The following is a 26,739-nucleotide window of genomic DNA, read 5'->3' as shown; positions in this document are numbered from 1 at the left end:
GAAATGATTCAGTTTTTGCATACACCAGCAGTGAGGATCAAGTGTTACCATTCATTGCACTGATGTTTTATCTAAAACTTCAAACAGGAAACAGCTTGATTACAACTTTCTGCGTGTTCAACTTCCCTTTCTATTGTGTGACACAATCATTGTGGCTCATGTCAGAGGACCACAAGCTTTGACTGCAGCTACAAAGGGTAGACTAAATCCTCTAAGCAGAGCAACCTAAATCTTGTTGTTTTCAAAGGCTAACATCGTTTGAATTTTTATATTTTATTTTGCTACTTTTCAGTTTTTGTTTGTTACTGAAAACCAAAGTAAAGATAGATTTCTTAGTGACCGACAAACTGGCACTGATGTTTTATATCCTCTTTTTGTGGTTCAGTTCTTCAGCTGAAGCTGCAACAAAGAAGAACCAGAGAAGCACTGGTGAGCTGTAGGGTCATGCCTCGTAAGTAAATCTTAGATACAATTTTATTATTTTTGTTTAAATAATGTTGGGATGGGTCTAGATCCAAATGTGGTTCAGTTTATGCAGATGATACAATAATTTTTAGAATGGCATCATCTTTACAGGCAGCAAAAGACATGTTTCGGAACAACTCCAGCCAGGCTCATGCCAAAACTGTTTTCTTAGACTTAGACAAACTTTATTTTAGTTTTGTATGCACAGATTGCATACAAAATGAAATTTCGTTGCATACAGCTTACGACAATATAATGAGATTGCAATTGAAATAAAATAACATTTCAATCAAAGTGCAGCAGTGATAAGAATGTAACAGTGCAGGAGAATTTTTTATTTTTTTTTTTAAAGAAAAGCATGCAGAAGAATGTTCTACACTGTTTATAGTGCAAAGATAATGGTGCAAAATGGCATTAATATGAAAAGTTCAATGTTGGCAGTGCAAAATAATAATGGTACAAAAATCCAGTAAACGTTCAGTTGTGTACTTTTAAATTTAAACCCATTATAAAAGTTCAGCAACGTTGGCAGTGCAAACTAATGATGCAAAATGGCCATAAAGTTCAGTTCTGTGCATGTGTGATTCAGAGTCCAGTTTAGAGTTCAACAGTTCAACAGTCTGATGGCAATGGGGAAAAAGGTGTTGCAGAACTTGGTGGGCCTGTTCTCCCAGAGGGAAGCAGGGAGAACAGTCCATGGTGGGGGTGTGAGGGGTCACTGATAATGTTACGGGCTTGGGACACGAAGTGCTGAGATGAAATGTCCTTAATGGAGGGAAGAGGAGCCCCCATGATCCCTTCTGCTGTCCTCACCACTCTCTTCACGTTCCTCCAGTTAGAGGCGCTGCAGCCTCCAAGCCACACAGAGAGACCGCTGGTCACAATGCTCTCTATGGTGCTTCTGTAGAAGGTCGTGAGGATGGGCGGGGGAAGGTGGGCCTCTCCTCATCCTTCGCAGGAAGTATAAGCTCTTCTGTGCCCTCTTGACCAGTGAACGTGGCGAGGCCGATTCTTCCTGAAGTCCACGATGATCTCCTTCATTTTCTCCACGTTCAGGAACAGGCTGTTGTCTCTGCACCGGCCCACCAGCTGCTCCACCTCCTCTTTGTAGTCTAAGTCGTTGTCGTCTCTGATGAGGCCCACCACCGTTGTGTCATCTGCAAGCTTCACGATGTGATTGGTGGTGAACCTGGGGACGCAGTCGTGTGTCATTAGAGTGAACAGCAGGGGGCTCAGGATGCAGCCCTGAGGGGAGCCCGTGCTGAGGGTGATGATATCAGAGATCCAACTGACTGAGGTCTGTTGATGAGGAAGTTTAGCAGCCAGTTGCGAAGGAGTGTGCTGAAGCCCAGATGCTCCAGTGTTCCTACCAGATGCTGTGGGATGAGGGTTTGAATGCTGAACTGAAGTCCAGGAACAGCATCCGCACACGGGTGTTCTCCTCCTCCAGGTGTGCCAGGCTCAGGTGAAGAGCAGAGAAGATGGCGTTCTTAGTGGAGCGGTTCTGTCGGTAGGCAAACTTGAATGGGTCGAATGTTGGCGGGGGAGTCTCGAGACAGCTCAATAACTGGCAACCATGCAGTTACTTTTTGGTTTCGGAATATTGTGATATTATGCTGCCCTATGTTACATGCGTAAAAGCAGAGATTTACCTTTGCAAAATTCATCATTAGGAAATAGTTATCTCTCAGAAAAAAAATCATTTTTATTATTAATCGGCTGATGAACAAGTTAACCTATATTTGCAGTTGGTTCACACATTGCCCCGTAATAACAGCTTGTTTCAGAAAAAGGTTTATGCCTCATGTATGAAGGAGTCTAACAGCATTATGAAAATATGACCCATCCATCCGTCCATCCATTTTCCAACACGTCTATCCCTGTGGGGTCGCGAGGGGTGCTGGTGCCTATCTCCAGCTGTCAATGGGCGAGAGGCGGGGTACACCCTGGACATGTCGCCAGTCTATCACATTGAAAATATGACCCATAAGTCCAAAACTTGCATTCATTTATCCTCACTTGGTGAATTTACACAACCTTTGAAAAAAAGCTTTTGCAAAAAACTCTCTCTTTTGTTTTTAATTAGGCATTTTGGACTTTAGTATGTACATTTAATTATGTCTTAGGGATTCCTGTGTTTGGTTTTGACTTTGTGTAATCCAATCTAGCCATTTATGTGTGACCAGATCTTGCTTATCTTGGCCAGGCAATGGAAACATTGTGCTTCAATTGGAAATTTGTTGTTAAATAAAATAGTTTTTTTGTGAGCCCCTTTTTTTATGCCGCCCTGGACAAATGTCCATAAGGCTAATATTAAAAACAGTCACTGTTTTTTAAAAACACAATTAGCAACCAAAACTCTTGCAACTGCCAAATGGCAAAAAACAAAGAAAAAAAACCATACAGTCCCACAACCTTTACAGGAATTGGTAAGAACTGCCTTCTAGTGGCTACATTGCCTAACGACAATGCTGACTTGCACTAATTGAAAGCATGAAGGCAGGGACGCCTGACAATGTTAGAAACGTGCAGACTTATTTTTATGAGTAAAAGCAGCATAAACGGGCCTTTATGCTTTGGCCCTATCAGGCTGTGGGGGCAAAAGGAAGGGTAAGCTTAATTTTAGATTCTAATAAAATACAAAAAGGTTGTGATTGAACAAAAGTAACATTCATATGGAGTATACTACATTGTAAGATTATATAAGTCACTTTCTTACTGATATTTAAGATAATTAAACATGTTTTTAACATGGTATGGCTATTTACTTAACTTAAGTAGCTGTGGAGACTAACCTCAATATGCTAATGTGGGTTAGATGCCCTGACAGCAGGCTGGGGTTCCTCTTTCAGTCAGCACCTTGAGAAAGACCTCCAGCTGTTCCTGGTTTGAGTGGGACTGTGGTAAAAAACAAAGCCATTGTTCCTGTATGGATGGCGGTTTCAGTCTTCAAAGCAAGGCGCATAAAGGTCTTGCTGCAATTTCGAATATGAATATTCAAAAACTGCTGCTTGTTTGCTTAAGGATTTTCCATTTCTCATTAATCTGGAAAAAAATGCTACGTTTCAGCTGCTTCCAGCACTTTTGGCTCCATTCGCAGCAAAACCGCACCTTTCTATTTCACATTATTTCTTTACCAAGAACTTTAGAAAGTGTATCATTATGCTGCTGTTCCCTGCATGCATTAACTTAATCATATTCTCATACAGTTCTGCATAAATTTTAAACTTCTTTGACCTATAATCGCTGTGAGTCATTCTCCCTTTTTTATGCCTATATCTGCTCATTTAACCCATTTGCCACAATTTACTCTAGTGAATGGTAAGTTTTAATATTTGCCCTCGTTGTTCCTTTGATATTCTCTCATGGCACATTCATTTCTTCTTTCTCGTTTATCGCACCTGGATTATTCTGGACTGTGTTTGCTTGAATAACCCACCTGAAAACTATTAATGTGGGCTTTCTCTGCATTCACCTCACTACGATTCAGCTATATAAATACATACAGATAATTTCTTCCTTGCTAGACATTACAGCTTAACATAATTGCCAGCTCTTATCTTTGCTGGCAGACAGCAGTAATAATAATGCTTAGATTATTTTGAGCGCTTAAAAAGGAGATGTACAGAATACAATTTGCCGCTCTTAACAATGACAAATGGAACAGTTAAGGTTTTCATCATCAGGGTATTGAGAGAGCACTACATGAGGGCCTGATAATGGGTTTCGACACAGCCACAGTCTAGCAATGATCAGATGTAGCGTAACCACAGCTAGTGTTATTTCTGCTCTTATCCATCTCAATGTGGTTTGCCCTGTTGCACAAAATGAAAATGGTTTGTTTACACGCAATTCTACTGACCAACATGTTTTTATCCTTATGCAAAGCCCCAGCGTTCGTGTCAAGGCTAGCCGCACTGCTCGATAGAATTTAGCTTTTCTTTTTAAATCCGATCAAACATTTCTTTGACTGTAACTAGAAAAGCTCATTTTCAGATGAAAAGGGGTTTTTATTTTATTTTTGAAAATAGAGAGTAAACCTCTTCAGAGTTAAACAGCAACAACAACAAAGACCCTATCATTTGAGTTGCCATTTTCTAGTTTTGCCACTTAAATTCGCAGTCCTTGTTTCCATATAGTACACACACGTCCCGTCTCCATCTGCATCCATCCAGAACTGTGCACAAGTTTTAATTCTTACTTACTTGTACTTTGTAACTAAAAAGCTAGACCTTCTTGTGAGTTAAAAGTAGTCCTGACCTCCGGTTCTCCAGGCTTTCTAAAAGTCATTCAAACTTTTTGCCTTGGACTTCTTTTAAACTCACTTTCTGTCCAGTCCCTGTACCTGACCTTGGCAGCATTTGGTGCATTTTAAGCATGAAAATCAGGAAAGCGATATGATAAAACCAGAACCTTTTGATGAGAAAAACAGGCAGCAGATGAGCAGTTTTGAAAGTGATGTCTTTAAGAAGTAGAAAGTTGAGCAAACGCCGGCTGTTTGTCATAATGGATGTTTTGACCTTTAGGTGATCATCATAAGATAATTTTTTCACACAGCATAAGAGATACACACTGTATCACCAAAAATATTTGCTAATCTGCAACACCAACTCACCAACAAGGTTAAGGGGTGTACTTAGAGGAATGCCCTTCTAGAAATGCATTAGCGAGATCAGACACTGGTGTTGGACAGCAAGGTCTGGCTTACTCTGCTTTAATTAATCCCAAAGATGTTCTGTCAGGTTTAAATCAGGCACTTACATTTTTCTCACTAACACTGAGAGCGTTAGCAAAGCCCGACAAATTAAACACTTCTGCGCCAATCTGTGCACTTTACATGAGGATCTCAGGCAAAATGCTGTTCTCGTGGCCCAGGCTCACCTATTGTGTTGTCTGACAGAAAGGCGGGATTTATCACCGGTTCTCCACTGGTCTAGAGTCCAGGTTCTGGTGTGCTTTATGCATTAAATACTTTACATTGTACCTGGTGATTTAAAACTTGGATGAAGATGCATGGCCGTAGAAACCCTTTCTTTAAAGCTCTCTATGCACTGTTGTTGAGCTAATCTGAAGGCCACAGGAACTCTGGAGATCTGTACCTATCGATTCTGCAGAAATTTGGCCACCTCTGCGCACTATGCACCTTTGCATTCCTGGTTGGGAATTGGATGTGACCCACCACTCGGTGGCTGAGTTGTTCTCAATAGATAACACATTTGAGTGGAATTAATTTAGGAACATTTAAAAGTGAGGACATTAGTTTTAAAATAGTAATTTTCTGTGTCCTAAAATGCAAAGGTCTATTTGCGTTGAATATTTGCACTTTTTTCTTCTTCTTTCTCACACTGACTTTTATCACTAGGGCGCACTAACAACTCCATAATGTGCTGGATTTGTGCCGATGCAATTCCAAATAATGAGCTTGTATAGGGTGTGCTAGAGCTGTCGTGACACACTGAATCATCAGTGTGACATTCAGCCTCACTTGTTATTTTTACGCCTTACAAAATAAGTGAAGGCTTATCGAAATGTAAAAAACAACTCAGGGTTCACACTCTGCTACATGCGAAAATCTAAATTAAACCTTACAACAGAAAGAGACTGATCTAATCAGCATGCAAGTTAACCTGTTTTTTTTGCTGGGAGCCTTATTTTTTGGGGGGTTTATTTAGGATTCATCTGTTCTGCATACCAGCTACTCCAAAGTTCTACATCAACACTCTCTGAAAGAAGTAGAGCGTCTGATATCTCTGGTCTTTGGGTTGGGTGACATTTACAAATATATCGCACAGTTTGAACAGCGGACTGGCTGGGCAGTAAAGTAGAATACAGAAAAAGCTTTCAGTTCACACACATGGGAAAACAAAGCACTAGTCAGCAGTAGAGTGAACATAAAAAGACCATCAAGACCAGAGGAAGCGATGCTGCTTGATGTTTTCAAAGTTTAAAGACCAGCAATGTTGGTTCTTCACTCAAGCACATAATGGGGTCTTTTCTCTTTGACCTGATCCCACCTCTCTCCATTTTCCCCCTCTTCATATTGCCTTCAGTGTGCTGTCCTTTTTTTCTCTTTCATCAGCCTCTTTCAGAGAATCCTACCTCCTTCTGTTTTAGGGTAAACCTTCATATGCATTTCTATGCCTTCCACTTTCTTAAAGCTGACTCTCTGCTCATCCATCCATCACATTCACCACACATCTCCACTGTGACTGACAGGCAGGTTTATACCCTCCCAAAGGAGGAAGCAACGCCCCACCCCTTGTGAAAGACTGAGGGTTCCAAGAGGAGCTGATGACTCCAGGGTGTGCAACAGCAGAGTGACAGTGTGCAGTGACGTGAACTGAGGCTTGAGCAGGTACCCGGAGCTTTGCTCTGAGTTGCTAATCCAGTCATACAGCTGTGGACGTGTTTGTCTACAGGCCAGAGAGACGTGACTGGGACAAAAGCACATTATCCGCTATGAGCCCCAGTAACATTGGCACGGTTCAGACCATGAAATCGCAGTATCAGTATCTTTGATGACCTGTGAACTGATTAAAAGCTTTCTTTGGACCAATTTTGGGAAATTATTGGTAAACAAAAGCAAAACTGAAATGTGCATGCTGACGTAATACCAACAGTCTAATTGATTACACTTGCCGTACTTATTTATGCAGAGAGACATTTTCACTGCAGAAAATAAGCATCTGTGAAAACAGTGACTCCCACATTAGCGGGCCCTACCCACTGTACAGCACACAGTTGCAAATAAAATGCTGCTGCCAGAGCTGTAGGAGCAAAATGGCGAAGAGCGCGTCCTGCGGATCGAAACGTTCTCTTGCTAACAGTATTATAAAGTTAGGAGTTACTTCTTCACTAGACTTGTTCCTTCTGAAAGGTGACGCTTGTCACACATCTTGTTGTGGTCTACAGACAGTGCTCAACAGCCCACCTAGTGGTGAAATCTTGCTAATTGCTCCTTTAAAGTAGAAAAGTATCAATTTCTATTGCTGTTAGAGCAGCACTAAGTAAAATTTTTACCTTTATATATCCTCTTCTAAGTCCCTGTGATAGTAGTCTAAAGGCCGGTTCACACGGCAGGATTTTAAAATAGTTGGCCGATTTTCAAAGCCTGAGACACCACACATAACGATAAAAAAAATTATAGATAAAACAGTTTTGCTCGTACATATTAACAGATTTAACTCGGGATCATTCAGATCCCAGGCAGGAAATCTTGTGAATCCTCTCAAAACATGAGTTCACAGAGTAAACAACGAACCTGGAGATTAATGGCAATAGTTTGTGGACTCATTTTAACAGAGAAAAAAAAAACATAAAAAGAAAAGGCGCTGGTTAAAGAAGCGGAGACAACGCTTGCTGCACTATGAAATGGTGAGGTTTTTTTTTTCTCTCGGGGAATCCCTTGCCTTGCTTTCTGATTGCCTACACATCACGCTCAACAGGCAGCATGCTTGTTTGTCCTCAGGGGACACTACACATGGTAGGCAAGACAATCCATCATGTTGAATGTCCCCAATTTGAGGTCGGAGCGGTCCCGACGTTCTACCGAGTGGACCAGATGACTCTCAACACACCACACACAGCTGTAATATCTTTCAATATTATTTTAAGAGACACAGCGATAATCGGCGCATCTCGGAAGGGGAGGATCGGGGCTAAAATCGTACAACAAATCCTGCCATGTGAACCAGCCTTAAGGGTTTAAGATGATTGAGGGGTCTGTCATCTCCCACTGCTGTCTCTGGCCGGAAAACCACACTACGCCACGACCTGGTGGCAGTCTGGTGTTCTTGATCTCGCGGTAAGACCAACAGCTGCAAAGTGTTTTTCTACCAAAAAAATGTGTTCAGAGTGCCAGATGGCTGAAGTAGAATCTGTGAACTGGTCAGTGAGGAAGCCAAATCTCCACCAGAATCTAGCAAGGCAAAAAGGGCTAAGAACTGGAGACTGGATCTGTAGTCGAGATAGGGTCATACAGGCCGAAGAAGGCAGACAGGTCCATAGGGCTGGGCCAGGTGTGAGAACAGTCTTGGTCATGTCCAGTAGTCAGAGTGCCGAGTGCTTCCAAGAGGAAGGCAGGACAGAAAAATCCAAAAACAAGAAAACTTGGTTATGAACAGATCAGGCAGGCAAACATTGGTGGCCTTCTACTCACTCAATGGATTACAACACGCTCGAGAATGACTGTGGGAAACTGGTGTTTAAAGGCAGGATTGCAGGTGGGAGGAATGATAGTTATTGGGCCGTCACAGGTGCAGCTGCTTCCGCTAATTAGCAGAGCAGAGCGGAGCAGAGAACAGATCATGGCAGAGGACAGAGAAAACGGAGCAGATGCATAACATATAGGCTCCATCCGAAAACGTTTAATTATAGCTCCTGGCTCTTGTTCCTTGACCTTTTATGGGCCTCGCTATCAGGGGTGGGGTGTGGGGGTGGGGTGCGGGGGGGGGGGGGGTTATGTGATGGAAACGCACATGGATGATGGGAGGGTTCCTTTTACAAGACATTTACAAGTCAGGCATGAGATGAATTATTGTAGTTTCAGTGTAACTTGTGATGACATGGGATGTGCAATGCTGGCCTTTAACCTATTGTCACTCAGGGATTCTAAGATGGCTTTAGTTATGTAAGAAAACTTGCTCCAAATTATTGAAAACTAAGACTGTTGGTGATTGGCTGGGTGGTTGGTATACAGCTGATAAAATGGGTTTAATCTTGAGCAGTAGATATTTATATAACCAAAAAAAAGCAGCACCTGAATAGTTTTTTCTGGACACTAAACTGATATGCTCATCAGCATTTTTGCTCATATGCCACTTTTTAAACTGGAAGCTTCTCAGTACAACTAATTCTGTAATTTGTGCGTGGTCTCTGACCTACAGGAAGCTTTTATGGAGTAATTTGTGAAAGCTGTACGGTTTCCAGAACTTCAACCACATTAGTTCAGTGTTTTGGACTGAAGCCCTGTCTTCACTGCATTGCATTTCGACTTGAGTGATTTCTACCACTTTGCAGCTGCTCCTCTCAGAACCTCTTCCAAATGTACAATACATTTCCTCCTGCCATTGTGCAAAGCTACACAGCAGACATCAACTAGGCTGATATTGTAACCAGGCAAAGCTTATGCTATAAAATAACAATTATTGTGACCATCAATAATTCTATTTGCATTCAGCTGATGAAAGAAAGATCCATTTGGAGCCATTTTGCTGTCCTTCTGTGTATAAATAGGCACACAGCATTGTTAATGCCCTATGTGCTTTTCTCTCAGTCTTATGTCTTCTTTATTATTTCAGCACTTAAAAGTTCAGCTGCCTTGCACGAGCAGAGACGGGGCTTGGAACCAGCACAGGTGAGTGTGTCACCCTCAAAGCAGTCGCTGGAGTTGAAACTAGTTCACCTTTTGCTCTTAAGAGACTTAGAAAGATGTGACATCGTTCCAGTGACTCTTCAATTATCCGGGTTGTACATGAAGCCTAAAAGAACTAAATGAGCTGAAACAGCGCCATCTGTTCAGAAGATAAATAATGTTATAGGATGTTAGATTCTACGTAAATATTTTCACCTAATCTGCAACTGCACCTCAATCACTTTATCTGTGTCTAAGAGATAGAAGTGGAAACACACTTTATACCATATATTTGTATCAAATAGACATTGCATATTTGGTATATATCTGAGAAACATTTGAAACATTTACGCTAGTATAGTACTGGACTATGTTTGAAGGTAATAAAGTAGATAGTTTTAAGTGGATAGCTGAAAAAACATTAAAAAAACACAAAAAATGTCAACAAAATTCTCAAGGGCACCATTTTGCCAATAGCATTGAGTTGCTTCCTTTTTTTAAAAAAAAAAACATGTAAACTTTAATGGCTCCCTATTCCTTATACATGCTTTAATAAAGGGTTGGCTCACCCTATGGATTTTCAACACGACCCTTTCACATCATAGTTCCACATTAACCATCCCCCCATTACGTATTGTTTTTTGCTTTCACATATTACAAGTCCGACATGATGAACCCTATGTTCTTTCACAGCATACAGCTGAGGTGGCGGAACCAAATGGCCGGGGCTTAGAACCATACAATGAAATATTACAGTTTTTCTTGATTGCTTCGACATGCTTAAAGAAACTAGAACCCACTCAGTTTTTATCATCACTAACTCAGCAGAGGAGAAGACAACCTCTTGCAAATGTGTTAACCCTTTCTCCTTCCACATCTTTTTTCAAAACTGTTAACACAGATGTCATTCAAGCAGTCCATCTTCCATTGTTTTAGTTATGGTAACCAAATAGATATAATCCGTTCCGAACTATTAGCATCTACCTGGATCAGTAGAAAGTCACAGAAGCGCCTGTATGACACTCCTTCACACAAATATTCAATGAGCAGTCTGGAAAAGGCCTTACTGGCCTTACTGGAAAAGGTGCCACGTCTGGGTTGCTCTTTACCAGGGTGGATTGAGAAAGTCTAAGGCTGATGAGAGTAACAGTGAGAGTACGTAAGAAGTAGTGGGGTCCGAGGAAGAGGAGTCTGTGTGCGAAGTGGAGGTATAGTTGGAAGGACACAACAAGTTCAGAAGATATTCCCACAACTGTTATGCAATTTCTTATTCTCTGATATTTTGGTTTACATTTAGAGCATTTTCTGTAATATTTACAGTATTTTAGTTTTTAGCCACAGTTTGAGAAAGAAATGTCATGGAATCAATAGAATTTGCATCAAAAAACTTCTGATTCTGGATCCAATTCTTTGCAAGAAGGAAACTTCAACACGGCCTATGTAGAAAGGTAATATTGGCACTGGCATTAAAGCTATGTAATAAGCTACAATGACAAGCGATGAGTGCTGTATTTAGTTGTCCATAGTATGATTGGTTGGAAGAGCACATATGATTAGTTGGATCTTGTGTTGTTTGAAGGCAATATTGGCTTTTGATTTGTATTTCAAATGTTTTGGCATGGTTAGAACCTTTTGCAAAAAACAAAATGTCACTTGACCATGAGTACCACTGTTTAGGCCTCCGTGTTAACTGTTTTGAAAATGAGGAGTTTGAGTTGACTGCTGCATGAAAGCAATCAAGGTAAACTGTAATAGTAGGCTAGTATCGATTGGTATTCTTGGATGACTATTAATTGTTTGCAATGTCTGATCCCTCCCCAGACACAATGGATATTAGGAGATTCTATACAAAGAAGCGGAAAGTAAGTCAAAACCTCCCCAAAGAACAGGATTTTTTTCACATGGAAACCTGCTTAAGTTGGGATTTTCAACTTTTTTTTTCCCGACAACCTTAAAGTTTAAAAGTGAGATGAAGAGAAGATCATCGGGTTCAAACTAATGAAACAAGACCAAATCTATATTAGTTCTTCATTGATTTGTTTCATGTTGTTTTCTGGACTTTTTAAGCTGACTTATTTCAGGTGGCAATAGAAGAAGAACGAATGCTTAATCCATCTCCATCTCTCTTGATGTAGGAGCTTGATACTGAGAGTGAGTCAGAAGCAGGGTCAGCATGTAGGGACAGCGGAGAGAGGTCGGCTGCTGAGGTAAGTGATGAAAGGTGCTGGGAATTTGTGAAAGAAATGTATATCTACCTGTATACCTACCTCAATTCATATTTTGAGTGCATTCTAGTAAATTGTGTGAACTTCCTGAAGAGTATTACTGATTTAACCACATCACCTAGCATGCTTACTTATGTAGGTAAAAGTATACACCAGAATGCAGAACTTGGCATCTACTTTTTTTTAAAGATTTTCTGGGAGACAACCCCGAGACCACCATACTGTTTCTTTCAGGGGTCTGAAAGAAACAGATGTAGAATGTTGAACGAGAGGACGCTCTTAGAAATGCTACTGCTTCCAATTTTAAGCAAGACTGTCTGGCATGTGTTTATGGGACTATTTGACGCTTCCTCAGCAATAATAGGCGGGAGTTAAGGCACTAATAATTCAGTAGATAACTCAGCTTACAGTCTTGGGTCTAATTTATCCCAAAGACGCTGGTCAAGTTGGGTTCAGGACTTGGGGCGGACCAGTCAACACACCATCAGCCTGGAATACAAGATGGCCATGCCCAATCTGTTGGAACCCCTTTCTACTGTATGTAGGTGTCTGTACACTACTTTAGAGTTGATTTGAAGGCCAGATAAAGTTTTGAAGATTGTTGCAATTGACTCTATTGGCCAGTTCTTCTGACTGCAGCATGTGCTGGGTCACTATGAGGCCGGGTTTCCAAGTGCTTCCAGTTTCTCATACCACAAATAGTGGACAGTGGAATATTTAGTGGTGGTAATACGCCACATATGGATACATCGCACTGTACAATCAAACTTTGTCTGAAATTGCGCATTTTATCATTACTTCTAATAGGTTGAGGAAGTGAAGCTGACAAACATTTGTTGTGATGTGTTAATTTTTTCGTCATTAGATAATTGCTCTACTTTTGTTTTGCAGGTAGGAGAGGATTATCACAAAAGGATGATCAGGAGCAGGTCAGAGAGTTCTGAGGCGATCAGGATGCACATCATGGATGGTAAGTGACATCTGTAGCCCAACAATTGTGGGGCGACAGCGGCGCAGGAGCTCGCAATTCGTCCTGTAACCGGTGGGTTGCCGGACTGAAACCCCACTGTTTCAGTTGTTGTATCTAGGGCTGGGCGATAAATCTATTTTATCAATTAATCCTAATTTGAAACTCCTGCAGCTTTAATTGAGGAAAACCAATTTTTTATTTTATTTTATTTGTTTATTTAGTTTTTGCCAATGTACTCTCCTGGGCTTCCACAAAACATTGCTCTATATCAGTCCTGAAAGAGGAAAATGTTTTGGTAATAACATGATATGTTGTAAAATACTCCAAAGAGGAAAAATGTTGTTCCCTAAGACGAGGCACTTTAATTTATTCATTTTTTTTTAAATTGGTGTGAAGTTACACAAGTGAAGTCAAGCTTGTTCTTAGATGTGTAATACAACTAGCAGCAAAAATTTAGTTACATTTTGATTATTTACTACGGCGGGGCTCACTGTCTTGCTTTAGAAGCATGTTTTAAAGCTTGTAATAAGTTGCTCTTTGAATTTAGATCAACTCCCAGATGAGATTATTCAATAAAAGCACGTTTTTTTTTTTAAAATAACTTTTAGCAATTTGTTTTTAAGAAACAGAAGGGAAAATAATCGATTCATCTGATTTTGGGAAAAATAAATCTGAGATTTTATTTTTAGGCCATATCGTCCAGCCCTAGTTGCATCCTTTCGGCAAGACACTTCACCTGTTTTGCCTGCTGTTGGTGGTCAGAGGACACGGTGGTGCAGGTTGTCTGGCAGCTTCATTGCTGTCAGTCTGCCCCAATGTAGCTTACCATCGCCAGCGGGTGAATGTGTGAATGAATGGGTGATTGGTTGAATGTAGTGGGTCCTCCGGGCTTGATGAAGCGCTATACGAGTACAGGCCATTTATTTACCATTTAACATCGCCTTATGTCTTGAGTTCAGGCTAATCTGAAAAATATTGTTTAATGTTTTAGGTCCCATAAGTCCTTGTCTGTTTTTTATGTTCTTTAGAGAAGGCTACAAAATTTCGGCTTCAAGCCATACAGTTTCAGCAGAAGAATATTTGCCTTGCTAAAGATTTAAACAATAAGATCATCCAGCGACCCGGGCCCATGGAGCTGATTCACAAAAACATCCTACCTGTTGACTCCTGCTTCAGACAGGCCATCATAGGTAAGCCATGCTAAGGTTTTTTTTTTTTAAGACAAGCCTTGATTACAAACAATGAAAAAAATTATAGAGCTTAAAGTCAAACTGTGGATGTCAACAAGATAGTATTGGTAAGCCGTCTAGTGTCTACTAAATATTGAGGAAAAAATAAATAAAAATAACTTTTGACAGTTTCATCTTTGCTACAGCTAACTCTTTTGCAATCGCTCAATTTTGGTTGAGAGTATAGCTTATCACTCTGAACAAGTGATTAAAGGTTTGATTACTTTTTAATTTGGCCATTTAAATCCCAGCCATAGCAGGGGAAAACATACTGTATGTGCAGCAATAATATGTTAATAAGACCTGAGAGGCTAATAATTTTCTTGAAATTTGCTTATAAATGAAACTTTGAAAGAGATTTGCAGCCTTTCTTGCTGACATTCTTTCCTGGGAGATGTGATCCAGCTTAATAGCAAGTGAAGGTGATACAAGTCAGAACAGAACTTTAATTAATCTTGATAATTCAGTGAGTGAATGTAATGCATATTGTTTATGCTAACTAGATTAGCTTTACAGCTTGGAAAAGCTAAATGTGATTCAGGATCATCTTAGATTTCCATCATATGTCTAGGAAGTGAACATGATACTTTTCTCCAAACTAGCAGCAACCTTTACATGAATGGATTGAGAACCCATACTCTCTTACATGCAAGTTTGTCCTACAACATGTGCATCGTCTACAAAATATTTTCACAATGGCATCAGGTGTGAAACTTGAGAGGAAAGTGATTGTTGAGAAAGCTATGTCCCACCGGTACTTGGCCCGCTTTTAGTGGTACTCCGAACGAATTCACAATTAGTTGCAAGTGAACGTTGGTGAGAAACCTCTCCAACTTTCCCCCTTGAAATTACAGCTACTAATGACCGGTCTGTTCATTTCTGTCCGTCTTTAGTAAAACTCAAAATGATCACTCAAATCAAGCAGAACATGTTCTTAAACTTTCAACCCTATTGAAAAACTCTATTTCTTGTGCTTTCTTTTCTGCCAACTAACATTCGGGGGCAGTTTGATTAATATGTGTTGGATCATACATGCATGAGAGGAGGGAGGTGTGCTTCTATATTAAAACTGTGAAGACAACACACCCACGTTTTAAGGCTTTTGACAGAATGTTGCTCCAGGGTCTGCTTCTCTAACTGATTACTGATGCCTTCTGTAAGATGTCTCAGCTCTACTAAATACACACATACCAGTCATCATCTTATTAACACTTGACACAGGCTACAGTGTGTCCACACAAACAAAGTCACCCCACCTGAGCGATCACGCTTCTTAGAAAGCAAACCTCCGAGCTCTTTGAAAGGCTGGAGCAGAAAACAAATAATCCTTTGCCTTACAGACACGAGGTGAAAATGTCCTTTCCACCGCTGCTGTCACCTTTAAATAGCTGCTGCATTTGTGAATGCAAGATTTAATCTTTTATTAAAAGAACCTCACACTACTTAAAGAGCTGGCACTCTAAATTAATTAAAGAAGTAGAGATCACGCTCACAATTACTGAGCTCAAACCTTTACCCTTTCCAACAGTAATCAAGTTAAATGGAGAGGAATAAGCCACATGTATATGTAGACAGTAAAAAAAACAGCACCCTACAAGTCATCTTATATATTTGAATATATAGATATTTAATATTGATTTTAGCACTACTGATAAATGTAAGAAATACAACCAAATAAAACCGAAGCAAAGAGCTTTTTAGGTTTTCAGTAAGTTTAAAAAAGTAGGCAAATTAGGACACCCCCACATTTATTTCCAGTTCAAATGGCAAAAATAAATAAATAAATCACATTCAGAAATATCCCAAAACACTCAGACTTTCAAAGGAGGTTCGTTCCTATTTACAGCCGTGACATTTTATTTGGTGTGCTCCTGAATGTCGAGGTGAAAGTGAACAGGGTGGGATTGAAACAGAGATCTGAGGTCTTCAGAAAGTAGATCGTAGCACCGTATAAGTTTGGTAAGGGATCTCATCAGGTCGAAGTCAGCCTTTCCACTGTACTGCACCTGAACTTCTGTACACAGAAGTTCAGGTGCAGCTGTGATCTATAAAGGAAAATTGCGTGCTGTTTTGTCCTACCACCCGTCAGGCAGACACCCTGTCTACTTTTAGTTTACCTTTGTCAAGACTCGATGCAATCTGCTGGGTTTCCTTAGATGGGAAATTTCATGACCAATCTGTCTGTATGATTTGATAAAATTTGACTTTATAAAGTGCCTTTTAGATGACATATGTTGTGAATTGGCGCTATATAAATAAAATTTAACTGAATTGAAATTGATGTGCGTGTGCATGGTTTTTTAAATTGGATGTTTTTTTTTTGACGTACACCATTTTCTTTTTCTTGGCAAACGTACACTTTTTCTTGGCAAACGTACACTTTTGCATTGGACGTGTCTGCGGTCCAATGCAGCTCAGACTGCTCAGACTCCTAAATTGGAGAAACTAAACAACAGCTCCATAAATGCACGGCACAGCACAGGAGGGCCAGCAGCTCAGGGTAAGATTCAGCAGTCCACCTGCACCTCAAGAACAAAGGGCACACTTTTGATGACAATGATGTCCAGATTTTGGACAAGGAGAAAAGATGGTTTGAAAGGGGGGGGGGGGGGGGGGGGGATAAGCCATCTTGGTCAAAAGAGAAAGGCCAACACTGAACAGTGGGGGGATTATGCTTCCAACTCCCCAGTGTTTACAGCTACGTCCTCCAGCACGTTCCAAAGAGATTACATCAGCATCTCATCAACATTCAGGGGACCAAGTACTCCTGTCACACCAAGCAATAGCTTCTAACGACCAGGACAGTGACGGGTGGGTCATTGATTAGCATCGGATTTGGAATGCACCTATAGGAGGATGGGTCTCCATGTCTTTAAAAACTGCAGCGCTCCAACTGCAGGTTGCTCAGGTGAGAGCCGCCAGAATTGACAAAGACTCCTGGATGGGTGTTGAAATGTTTTCAGAAAGAAGTCTGGTTGCCTCCGATTTAAGCCTGTTTGCTGACCCTGATAACTGAGAATTTGCACAGGCACGTGCACTTTTAGTATGTATTCTACGCAAAGTCTTGTGACAGTGTGAATTGTGGAGGTGGAAGTGTCATGGTTTGGAATATTTTTGCTTCAGCATGAGCTGGCCAGCTCACTGTCCTGCAGTTCGCCACACATTCTACTGTGTATCAGGGGGTGTTTGAGGAAACCATGAGACTCTCTAAAAAAAAATCATAAATAAATTGAAAAACTAAAGCTGAAGCAGAACTTCACCCTGTCATGTCAATAATCCAAAAATACCGTTGTATATCTGCAAAGGATTGGCTAACAATGAAGAAACGGAAAGTCTTGGTCTGAGTTGAAGCCCCAATCTTTACATCGTTCAGATGCTGCGGGGTGACTTAGAATCAGCTATACATTTGAGAAACCACTGAAACATCTCACAGTTATACGATAGGGGATGGGAAAAGAAGATTCCTAATAGTCATTTCAGCTAGAGGGGGCATGCCTAACTAATAGAAGGTAGGGTGCCCTAATTTTGTCTTGCATTTTTTATCATTTCTCAGATGAGTAAAACAAGGTTATTTGTTGTTGTTTGAGTAAATTAAATAGCTTTTATTTCCAGAGATGTTAAAAAACTAATTAGACATCGATGTGCAAACACTTAATAAAATGGATTTTAATTTCTTCAAAAGACCGAAAAACAATTCAAAATATGACATGCTGCCCCCTGCGTTAGTACTTAGAATGATCAAAGACAGAAGGTTTGACTGTTGTACAACAGAAGCTGTGCAGCGATTCAGTATCATTAGATGTTCCTGTCATTGCTAGACATTAACCACAAATTGTGCATGAGCTTTAAAAAGGACACAGCTGTGACGTGCAAGGATGAAACTGTGTGCACACACACACAGACACACAAAGGCAGCGCACCAGTAGGTAACTCAGCACATCACTGGATCACAAGATAATAAATCAGCCCCATGTTGTGTCTTAATTCAGCTGATGCTGAATTAATGACCAGGAGTATGTTTCACGTAGCTGTCTCCCCGTGTAATTTAATAACACACATCTCTTACTAAAGAAAACTCCCCACAGCAGTTCAGGGGATACTAGCAGGCGCTGTTATTCCCTAAATCCCAGTGAAGACTGCCATGATACGCCTGAGGAAGGGAAATTAGCATGGACAAGGTGCCTTGGATATTTTGCTGTCCCGTGGGATGACTCAATCTGTCCAGTGATTGCTATAGCAGAACATTTTGTCCGTAGCTTAACAGGTGCGCTTTGATTTTTATGGTGTCTGTTGTGTTCAGCAACAGACACCACCATTTTATCGGCTTTTATAATCCAGATAAAAGCTGAACGTGTTGCTAAACATATTATAGATTTGTAAAAGTTAATTCATCTTTTAATGAAGTATAATCTCACTCTGTAAAATGGAGAGAGATCCAACCTGTAATTAGAGTATGTTTATTCAGTTTGGGGGGAAAAAAAGAAAAAAGTTAACAAGATTCTCCTTAACACATATATAAGCAGCCCAAATGTTTGTACTTCTAATAATCCCTGTAACATAAATGAAACTGGAGGATTTCAATATAAATTTTACTTCAAAACTGACGAGTAATCAATAACTTTCCTCAGCTCTCTAAGCCCCAGGTCAGTTTGCCGATCAAAGAGCAAACCAAGCTTCTGTTGCCACCATCCACAGTGGACCGGATGGTAAAGAAAGTTAAAAAATAAATAAATAAAAAGAAGAACAAAACAGGGATCAAGGCTCATTGTTGAACTGCAAAAAAGAGCTGCATCTTGTGTTCACCAGCTCCCCAGAACAGCCATCAGACACCCTCTAATGCCATCTGATTGTTTGGGAGGGATACCTGTTCTGTCCTACTGTCAGAAACATGTTGAGTTTAACCTTTACACAGACTTTTAAGCAACGAACACTCCATGTTGGTTTGGTTTTATACAAAGGAATAAATATGTGGAAGCTTCTTGCATGCCCTGCTGAGTATAATTGAGTATGTGTGATCCTGTGAGCCTGTTTCTTTTTCAAAAGCCCAAGGAATCTGTTTAGAGGGCCTGGCTTCAAGAACACTTTGAAATATAAAAGAATGAAATAAAAATGGTTGCAGATTCCATCAGTGAACTAAAAATGAGTCCTCACTGGGATAATGATCCAGAACATGTGGCCAAATCAACACAGAAACTGAAACTGAGAGCTACATCATTGGTACTGTCTCATATGAAGGGCTACCAGTACTGACCTTTGAACTAGAAGAGTCAGACCTTACCTTAACTTTACATAAAATAAACATACTTTAATGCATTTGCCATTTAATATATATATAAAGGCAAGTGACTTAAAAAGGAAGAGCAACAGGGTAAAATACAATTTTAGATGCAGCTCACTGGTGGGTTGTGCTATTTTTTGAACTGGCTCGAGGGCGCCACATGTGGTCCTCGGGGGCTACCCGGTGCCTGCGGGTACCATGTTGGTGACCGCTGCTCTAGAAAACCTGTAGGATGAGCTGAAGAGAAGAGAAGAGGGCATTAGAGAGGAGCCGGGACTCTCGAAGCACTAGTGCAATTGTTCAATGAGAAACGATTGAAGATCTCCCTCTGCACGCTCCAGCCTTATGAAATCTTAAAGGAGAAGGCTAAGCGCTGTCCTGCTGGCAAAACATTATTAAACAAAGTACTATCAACAGGGATACCAACAAACATATCAGCAATAATATTTTTGATTACTAAATAAATGTGCTTTAAAATGTGTTTTCAAAAAAAAAAAATAATTAAAGATTAGACAACTGCATTTTCTTTTATCAAGGTTTCTAATGATTGAAGCGGCTGACATACATGCACCCAAGGAGAGTTATGCAGGGGCCAGTACTGCCTGTGGTTTTTTGCAGTTAAAATTAGTAGGATATAAATGACTCTTTCCACCCTTCTGCCTCTCTTAGAGAGACAGTTTCCAGAGGCCTCAGGGGGGAACTCATCATGCGACGAGGACAGTAATGACAGTCTGTCTCCACGTCAGTCAGAAAGCCGGGAGCATCCTGTGGGCATTGAACCTGCGCGCTCTTCAGCAGAGAAATTGGCTGGGAGCAACCTCCCATCTCCAGTTAAGGTACGATCCCTCCTGGGAGGGGCCATGTGAACTGGAGGAAGGCAACATACTGACAAGGATTCAACCCTGAATACTCAGCTCAAATGAAGCTTGAAGTGCGATATGTCCAGAACTCTTTGACTGATCTCTTTTGTTCTCCACGTTTTCATCAAAACTTGCCATCTGTAATCACCCCATCAGGTCCCTCCATCAGCTCTTCCTGTTCAGCTTAACTCTGCTCCCCTGAACTCTGCGCAGAAGACTTGTGGAAACTCTCAAATTAGGGTAAGACATAAAAAAAACATTACATTCTGAGCTTGCTGGCTCATGTCCAGCCAGCCTTTCTTCATAAGATGTCAGCATAAAGATTATCATAAGCACTTTTTTTCAGTACCAGCCTAGATTAACTTCTGACCGCCTTACCCAGAAACACAAGAAAACCAAGGACAACAAACCAAAGGTAGATCTTCTTGCTCTGGTTGCAGAAGTAAAAACTTGTCATGCTGGAAGATGTCAATCTGTTTTCTTTCTAGATAAAGAAGCTAAAGTACCATCAGTACATTCCTCCTGACAAGAAAAAAGAGATGGAACCTGTTCCCGATCTGGACTCATCCTACGCCAAGATCCTCCAGCAGCAGCAGCTCTTCCTTCAGCTTCAGATTCTCAGTCAGCAGCAGCACAACTACCACACCCCCCAGTCTGCTCCACCCAAGTGAGCGTAGAGTTTGTAGAGATCTGTGCCAAGCTCAATTCGTCTGTCTTGGCTAAAATGTTCACATAGCACCTCAGAATGTCAAAAGGAAGGTTTGAACCCCTTTTGTGGAGGTTTACTCATATTTGGCTTTCTGTGTCCCCAGCAGGGATCAGGATGATCCTTCTTCCTTCCTGTCGTCCACTTCCTCTCCACCTGAACCTTCTTCTACTGCTTCAACAGTCCCCTCTGTGCAGCACATCCACATCTGTCCAACTTCTGCTCCTTTAGTTGGGACAAAAGTATTATCACTGCATTCGGATCTGGGTGAGATGAAGGTTAGTTCAGGGCTAATTTGGAACAAGCGATTTTCAAAAATTCATCCACAGTTTCTGCATTGAAACTATTCTTTTTTCAAGGTAAAATAATTATAAAACAACTTTAATTGTAGTTTTTTCCTCCCAGAAATGCTCCATTTTGTTTTAATTGGATGGTTTCCTGACACAGAGCCACGTGTTAAGCTTAGTGCATACAATCATGGATGTCAAAGGCAGTTAAAAAGACTGATATTCCAGTTCCAGTCTTAATACGTGTTTGGTGTTATTGTCATAATTTAACACCCGTTTTATTTTTCAAGTGGCAACCATGTAGGTTTTGAATTGAAATAATGATTAAAAATTCTTTGTTAGTTTTTACTCGTTGTGGCATTCATCAGAAACGCTGGCAGCTAAACAACCCCACAGCACCATGCTGGACCATTAAATTTAGGACTCAGGAAATGTTGATTAATCCCTGGAAGGACGGTTTGTTTACATCCACCCAATCCATGTGCAGTCTAAAAATGACAAAAACATGATACACAGTGATTTTATACTGCCAGCAAAACCAAGCCTGCAACAATGTAATGAACAAAACACTGAAGGTGTTGTTGAGTTTTAGTGTTGGTGCATCACACACTCAGTCTTTGAGGATGTGAAACTTGCTTTACTGGATGTTGACACTGGTGTTCCAATAGTTTCCCCTCAATAATAGGCCTGGCCATTCCACTTTTTTATCAAAGGGTGAGAGTTTGGGTCAAGTGGTTGGATCTTGGGAACAAATGCTTGTGATCTCAAAGGCACATAAAAAAAAACTAGTGTTGGAAAGATAATTTATACCCTCTCTCAGATGCTAATGTCCATTTGCACATGCCTAAGCTACTCGGGGTCTTATGCAATCATGCACATTGCAAATGTTTCTCACTTTGTTGCGTAAATCGGTCGCTGTATTTCCCCTGTACAGCTTGAATATTGCATTTTTATCTGAATATGCCTTATTATCAGTAATTGTGCAATACTTTCTTCTCTTAATGTTTGCCTTTCTGATAAGTTCATTCTCTGTCGCTTTAGAACTTAAGAATAGGTTAGCTTGTTATTTAATACTTCTAGTGTGTAACTCTGTTGACGTGTTTTTGCCACTGTCACCCCCAAATTTCCCAATTGTCGGACAGGAAATTTTCTTTTCTTATTTTGGGATAACATTAATCTTCTAAAATGACTCTGAACTCAGCCCCATTTAAAAATTTATGACTTTCTTTAAAGCTGGGCCTGTGCCAGGAAATGAACCATTTCTCAGTGAATGCTACCATTTCTGATTGTATTAAACCTCTTGATGTGTATGTAAACCTCTGACTGGCGCTGTATGAATGGTTCCACCCAGGAGCCTTCATTTATTGAAAATATTTCCAATATAAAACAAATGTGACCAAAGTTTTATGGAAGAACTCAGAAGAGCTGGAGATGAAAAAGAAACATAAGTGGATCAGGGGAACTGCAGAAAATGCAGAAAGCAACAACACAGTTTTATTTAAAGTATCCATGGTTATAGAGACAGAATGGTTAAAAAAAACACAGAAATTCTGAGGTGACGCTTCATTAAAGGGAATAGAAGTTGAAGTCTGAGAGAAGCTGTTTTTCCATTAAAGATAGTCACAGCGACAGTGACAGATTGTTCTTTCTCGTTCTCTTTATCCTTTAATTCTTTTTCAATGTTCCTCTTTTCAAAGCCTCATCTATTTTGCTTTTCATCACTGTCGTCCCTCACTCTCAATTTGTCCTTTACTCTGTCTGCTGCCAGGTCGCAGAACTAAAGTGTGAATTGAAGCTGCGCAGATTGCCCGTCTCTGGCACCAGGAAGGACCTCATTGAGAGGCTGAGGAAATACCAGGAACTAAGCCAAGACAGAGACGCTAACCCCTCTCCAACAGCAGGGGGCACCACAGAGCCGGAGCTAAAAACAGCGGGGACGTCTTCCATAACGGGTGAAAGGAGCGCTTCACAGAAACAGCCACTTGAGCCCCGTCAGACCTATTTTCTCAGTGGTCAATTAGCTAATATAGGTTTTACACGCACACGTGACGTCTCAATGCAGTTTCCATGTGTGACCAGAACTATGTTAGATTTTTCTTTATTCAGAATTTGCACTGTAAAAGCCTGCTGTAGAGGATCAGTGGGCTATAATTAATTGACAATGAAATAATTCATTAGATGCAAACAGAACCTCCGAGGGTCTATTTTCCACAAAATGCATACTCCTTCTTTATAAGGCATTTCTCAACTTGTACAATGCCTAAACTGCTAATCTTGTTGTCAACAAACATAGAGTTTCTGGAGGATGACGTGGATGTGCAAATTTGAGAGTAAATTATTCTGGGCCTGAGTAAATGAGATTTAAATCCCCAAAACATAAATTTTGTCTAAAGAACCCCAGATGTTTACACACAAAACTTTTTACTTTTGCTGTAAAGAAGGAAATAAACACAATAAATTGTAACTTCAACATCTTGGTTACATCTGTAGCAAGTTTGGTGTCCACACAACGAGGAATTGAGAAGGTATACATGTTTAGATTGAACAAAATCCAGGCGGGCCCCTATTACATTTGTGCCATTTTTTGTGAAATTGAAAATGTGGGATGCTATTACAAATTTGGTAGATACTTTTTGTAGAGGAGCCTCAGATGAAGATCTGGACATATGATACGTGTGTGTCAGAGCTCAAGCCCCCTTGAAAGGGGGCTTTCAGGCTTAAAAACCTCTAACCCTACCTGAATATTTCTGTTTGGGTGATGCAGGTGAAACATCTCCTCAGCAGCTCTTGAGATGCGATGGGACCATGAAACCCTTCCCCCAACCCGGCATGCTGAATGGCGCAAATCCAGAAGAAATCAGCTTTAACTCTGAGCCACCGAGAGAACTGGTCAGACACTTGGATAAGTTGCTTATAAGACATTCATTGTTCAAATAATTTCACTTGCTAGGAATCAGGATCAGTTGTTTCGGTCCAATTAGAAATGCTCTCATTAAAGAGTAGGCTGATCAAGGTTGCCTGAATTTCTATTCATATTTTGAGTAAATACAGTAACATATGTCATAAACCTTTAAGAAATTTGGCTGCTCATTTAAATAGTATTGTCATATCTCACCATCCCCATTTAAGAGTGTTATGGGAACTATTTCAACATAAAGCCAAAACCAGATTTAGTAATGATTTAGAGTAGATGGGAATTTTTCAATGTCATGAGCTCCTGCATGTCATATTTTGTTTTGAATTTTTGCTTCATAACTCAGCACAAATTTAGTCCTAGCGCTAACAATTCTCTTGCCTGATTTGGCGAGAAGCGGCTCCCATGACTCTTTACGCGTGGCAATGAACTACAGGACCGTGTAGAGTATAACTTGAGTTAAAAATTAGGTTTTTATACAATGAGTTCAGTTGAGAACAAAAACTACCCAAACCAGCCCGGCCCTGTGTAAAAAAAAATATATATAAAATCACCCGCTAAACCTGATGGCTAGTTGTGTTACCATTGGCAACAACAGCTTCCATAAGGCCTTTCCAATAACTGGCAATGAGGGATGCAAGTTATCCATTAATGAGTTACTGTAAAGCTGATCAATTGACTAACAATTAATTGATAAGCGGCCATTTTCTTAAAAACCGGAGTTTTCTTTTCAATCAAGAGGGTCTTTCTGTAACATGAAGGGAACATTTATTTTAAAACTAGCTGGATTTAAAGAGGCACATTATTACAAGATAAAGGAGGACTAGATCTGCCTAGCGTCCATCGCTACTTCTTAGCAAATAGGCTAATATATCTCAAAAACTATGGCTAGACACAAAACAGAAACTATGCAATACTATCAAGATTTCTGATTTGCCATTTATTTGCTCAAACATGAAACGACATGCATGCTTTAAAAATATCAACATCTGCTCTTCTGACAGCATGGTGGGAGTTTCTCAGAACCGAGGAGTTGTCACTTATGTATTGCAAAGAAAACTATCCTCATGAATTGGAAAAGCAAAAAAAATCTCAGTATAGAGATATTTTGTTGTATAATATGACGTAGTCTAGAGACAGCATCTGCCTCCACATCAGATCGATCTCTCTGGGCTCTTTTGATCGAGAGTGGGAGGCTGTTGGATCTGTCCAGTGGGATATGGTGGCTTATTTGAGGGGTTCCTGGGTCTTGGGGGTGCCTGGAGTGGGGTGTCTGGTGTGTCCAGTGCTGGGGTCGGTTGCCCCCGCAGGGGGTGGTGCTTTGGAGACCTCGGGGCGGACTCCAGTAGCCACTTGCGATGCTCTGACTTGGGGGGTTCTGCGGCGGCGTACTTGGGTTATTTTAAAGGAAAGTGCTTTGTCTGTCATTATACATACAAGGTACATACAATAAAATGACATAGATCAGATGGAGAGTTAGCCTGAGCTGCTGCGACTGAGCACGTCGCCACTAACAGCTGGCTTAAACCCAGGACCATCTTGCTGTGAGGCAAGAGTGCCAACCACTCTGCTAGCACATACACCGTGTTGCCTGTTAGCTCTGCTGCTCCTGGGTGGGTCTGTGGTGGCTCTAGGGTCCCCCCCCCACCCCCCCTGGGCGGGTGTCCTCCTCAGGGGCTTGGGTTCTGTGGAGTAGGTCGCTGGGGGTTTGGGCCAGTGTATGCCCAGGTGTCTGGCCCTTCCTGGGGCCTTGTGTGCTGCGGGCCTTGGTTGGTAGTGTTGGTCTCAGTTTGCGATTGGCTCTTGGGTCCTGCTGCCTATAGCCCCATTTACACTACCCTTGTTAAACCGATCCGAGCCGAGACCAGTCCGAGCTTGGATCAGTTAACCAAGCCGAGCCTCGTTCTGACGACCGTTTACAACCACCTATCTCAGGTTCCTGGATTGCTCTCCTCGCCTCCTAGTGACGATCTGCGGTACTGCTAGTCTCTGGGGTTGAAGGCGGGTACCAAGCAAATCAAAACGGTCGGTGCCCAGTAAACCATTCAAGGATGTTATGCTTGAGTATTATTGTAATATTTCGGTGTTTGCAGAGAGTCAGGGGAAGAAGGCAAACCATTGGGTGAATTTACTTGGAGAAGTCGGGCTTTGGGACGTGGATAGAGACAAACGAACGTCTACTACGGGTTTACAAGCTCGGTACTGGTCTCGGCTCGGTTAAAAAAGGGTAGTGTAATGGGGTTTATCTCTGGCCTTGTGGACTATCATGGTGCGGCTAGAGGAGCCTCCCTCTCCGGGTGGCTTTTTGGAAAATGGGGGTGCCTAACGGAATCAGCAGGAGAGCTGACTACCGGGGAGGGCATGTTGCTCCCCAGTCATTCCTCCCCATCCCCGGACACCTCCCCCTGCCTGCTCCATCATGCTGCCACACATGTAGGACATTGGGGGGTGGG

General features: G+C 41.1%; 1 protein-coding gene across 9 annotated transcripts in view; it reads left to right on the top strand.

The window, feature by feature from the left end:
• The window catches only part of LOC105933509 (myocardin-related transcription factor A), a 33,370-nt gene extending 9,021 nt beyond the window's left edge, over positions 1–24,349 (top strand). For 2 of the 9 annotated variants that reach the window (XM_036148305.1, XM_036148299.1), the window contains exons 2-13: positions 386–451; positions 9,765–9,820; positions 11,953–12,024; positions 12,934–13,012; positions 14,041–14,202; positions 20,189–20,355; positions 20,536–20,619; positions 20,726–20,794; positions 20,868–21,046; positions 21,192–21,363; positions 23,141–23,324; positions 24,137–24,348. In XM_036148305.1, coding sequence (XP_036004198.1) covers positions 445–451; positions 9,765–9,820; positions 11,953–12,024; positions 12,934–13,012; positions 14,041–14,202; positions 20,189–20,355; positions 20,536–20,619; positions 20,726–20,794; positions 20,868–21,046; positions 21,192–21,363; positions 23,141–23,324; positions 24,137–24,309 — 1,404 coding nt within the window. In that variant the 5' untranslated portion in view covers positions 386–444 and the 3' untranslated portion in view covers positions 24,310–24,348. Of the gene's footprint in view, positions 1–385; positions 452–9,764; positions 9,821–11,638; positions 11,680–11,952; positions 12,025–12,933; positions 13,013–14,040; positions 14,203–20,188; positions 20,356–20,535; positions 20,620–20,725; positions 20,795–20,867; positions 21,047–21,191; positions 21,364–23,140; positions 23,325–24,136 lie in introns of all 9 variants that reach the window. The other 7 variants (XM_036148308.1, XM_036148307.1, XM_036148306.1 and 4 more) reach the window with 6 other exon arrangements.
• The last annotated feature ends 2,390 nt before the right edge of the window (positions 24,350–26,739 follow it).

This window comes from Fundulus heteroclitus, chromosome 16 (genome assembly GCF_011125445.2).
Source record: "Fundulus heteroclitus isolate FHET01 chromosome 16, MU-UCD_Fhet_4.1, whole genome shotgun sequence".
NCBI classification, from domain to species: Eukaryota; Metazoa; Chordata; class Actinopteri; order Cyprinodontiformes; family Fundulidae; genus Fundulus; species Fundulus heteroclitus.
The sequence above is the reverse complement of the archived record's forward strand: the minus strand, read 5'-3'. Positions and strand labels throughout refer to the sequence as shown.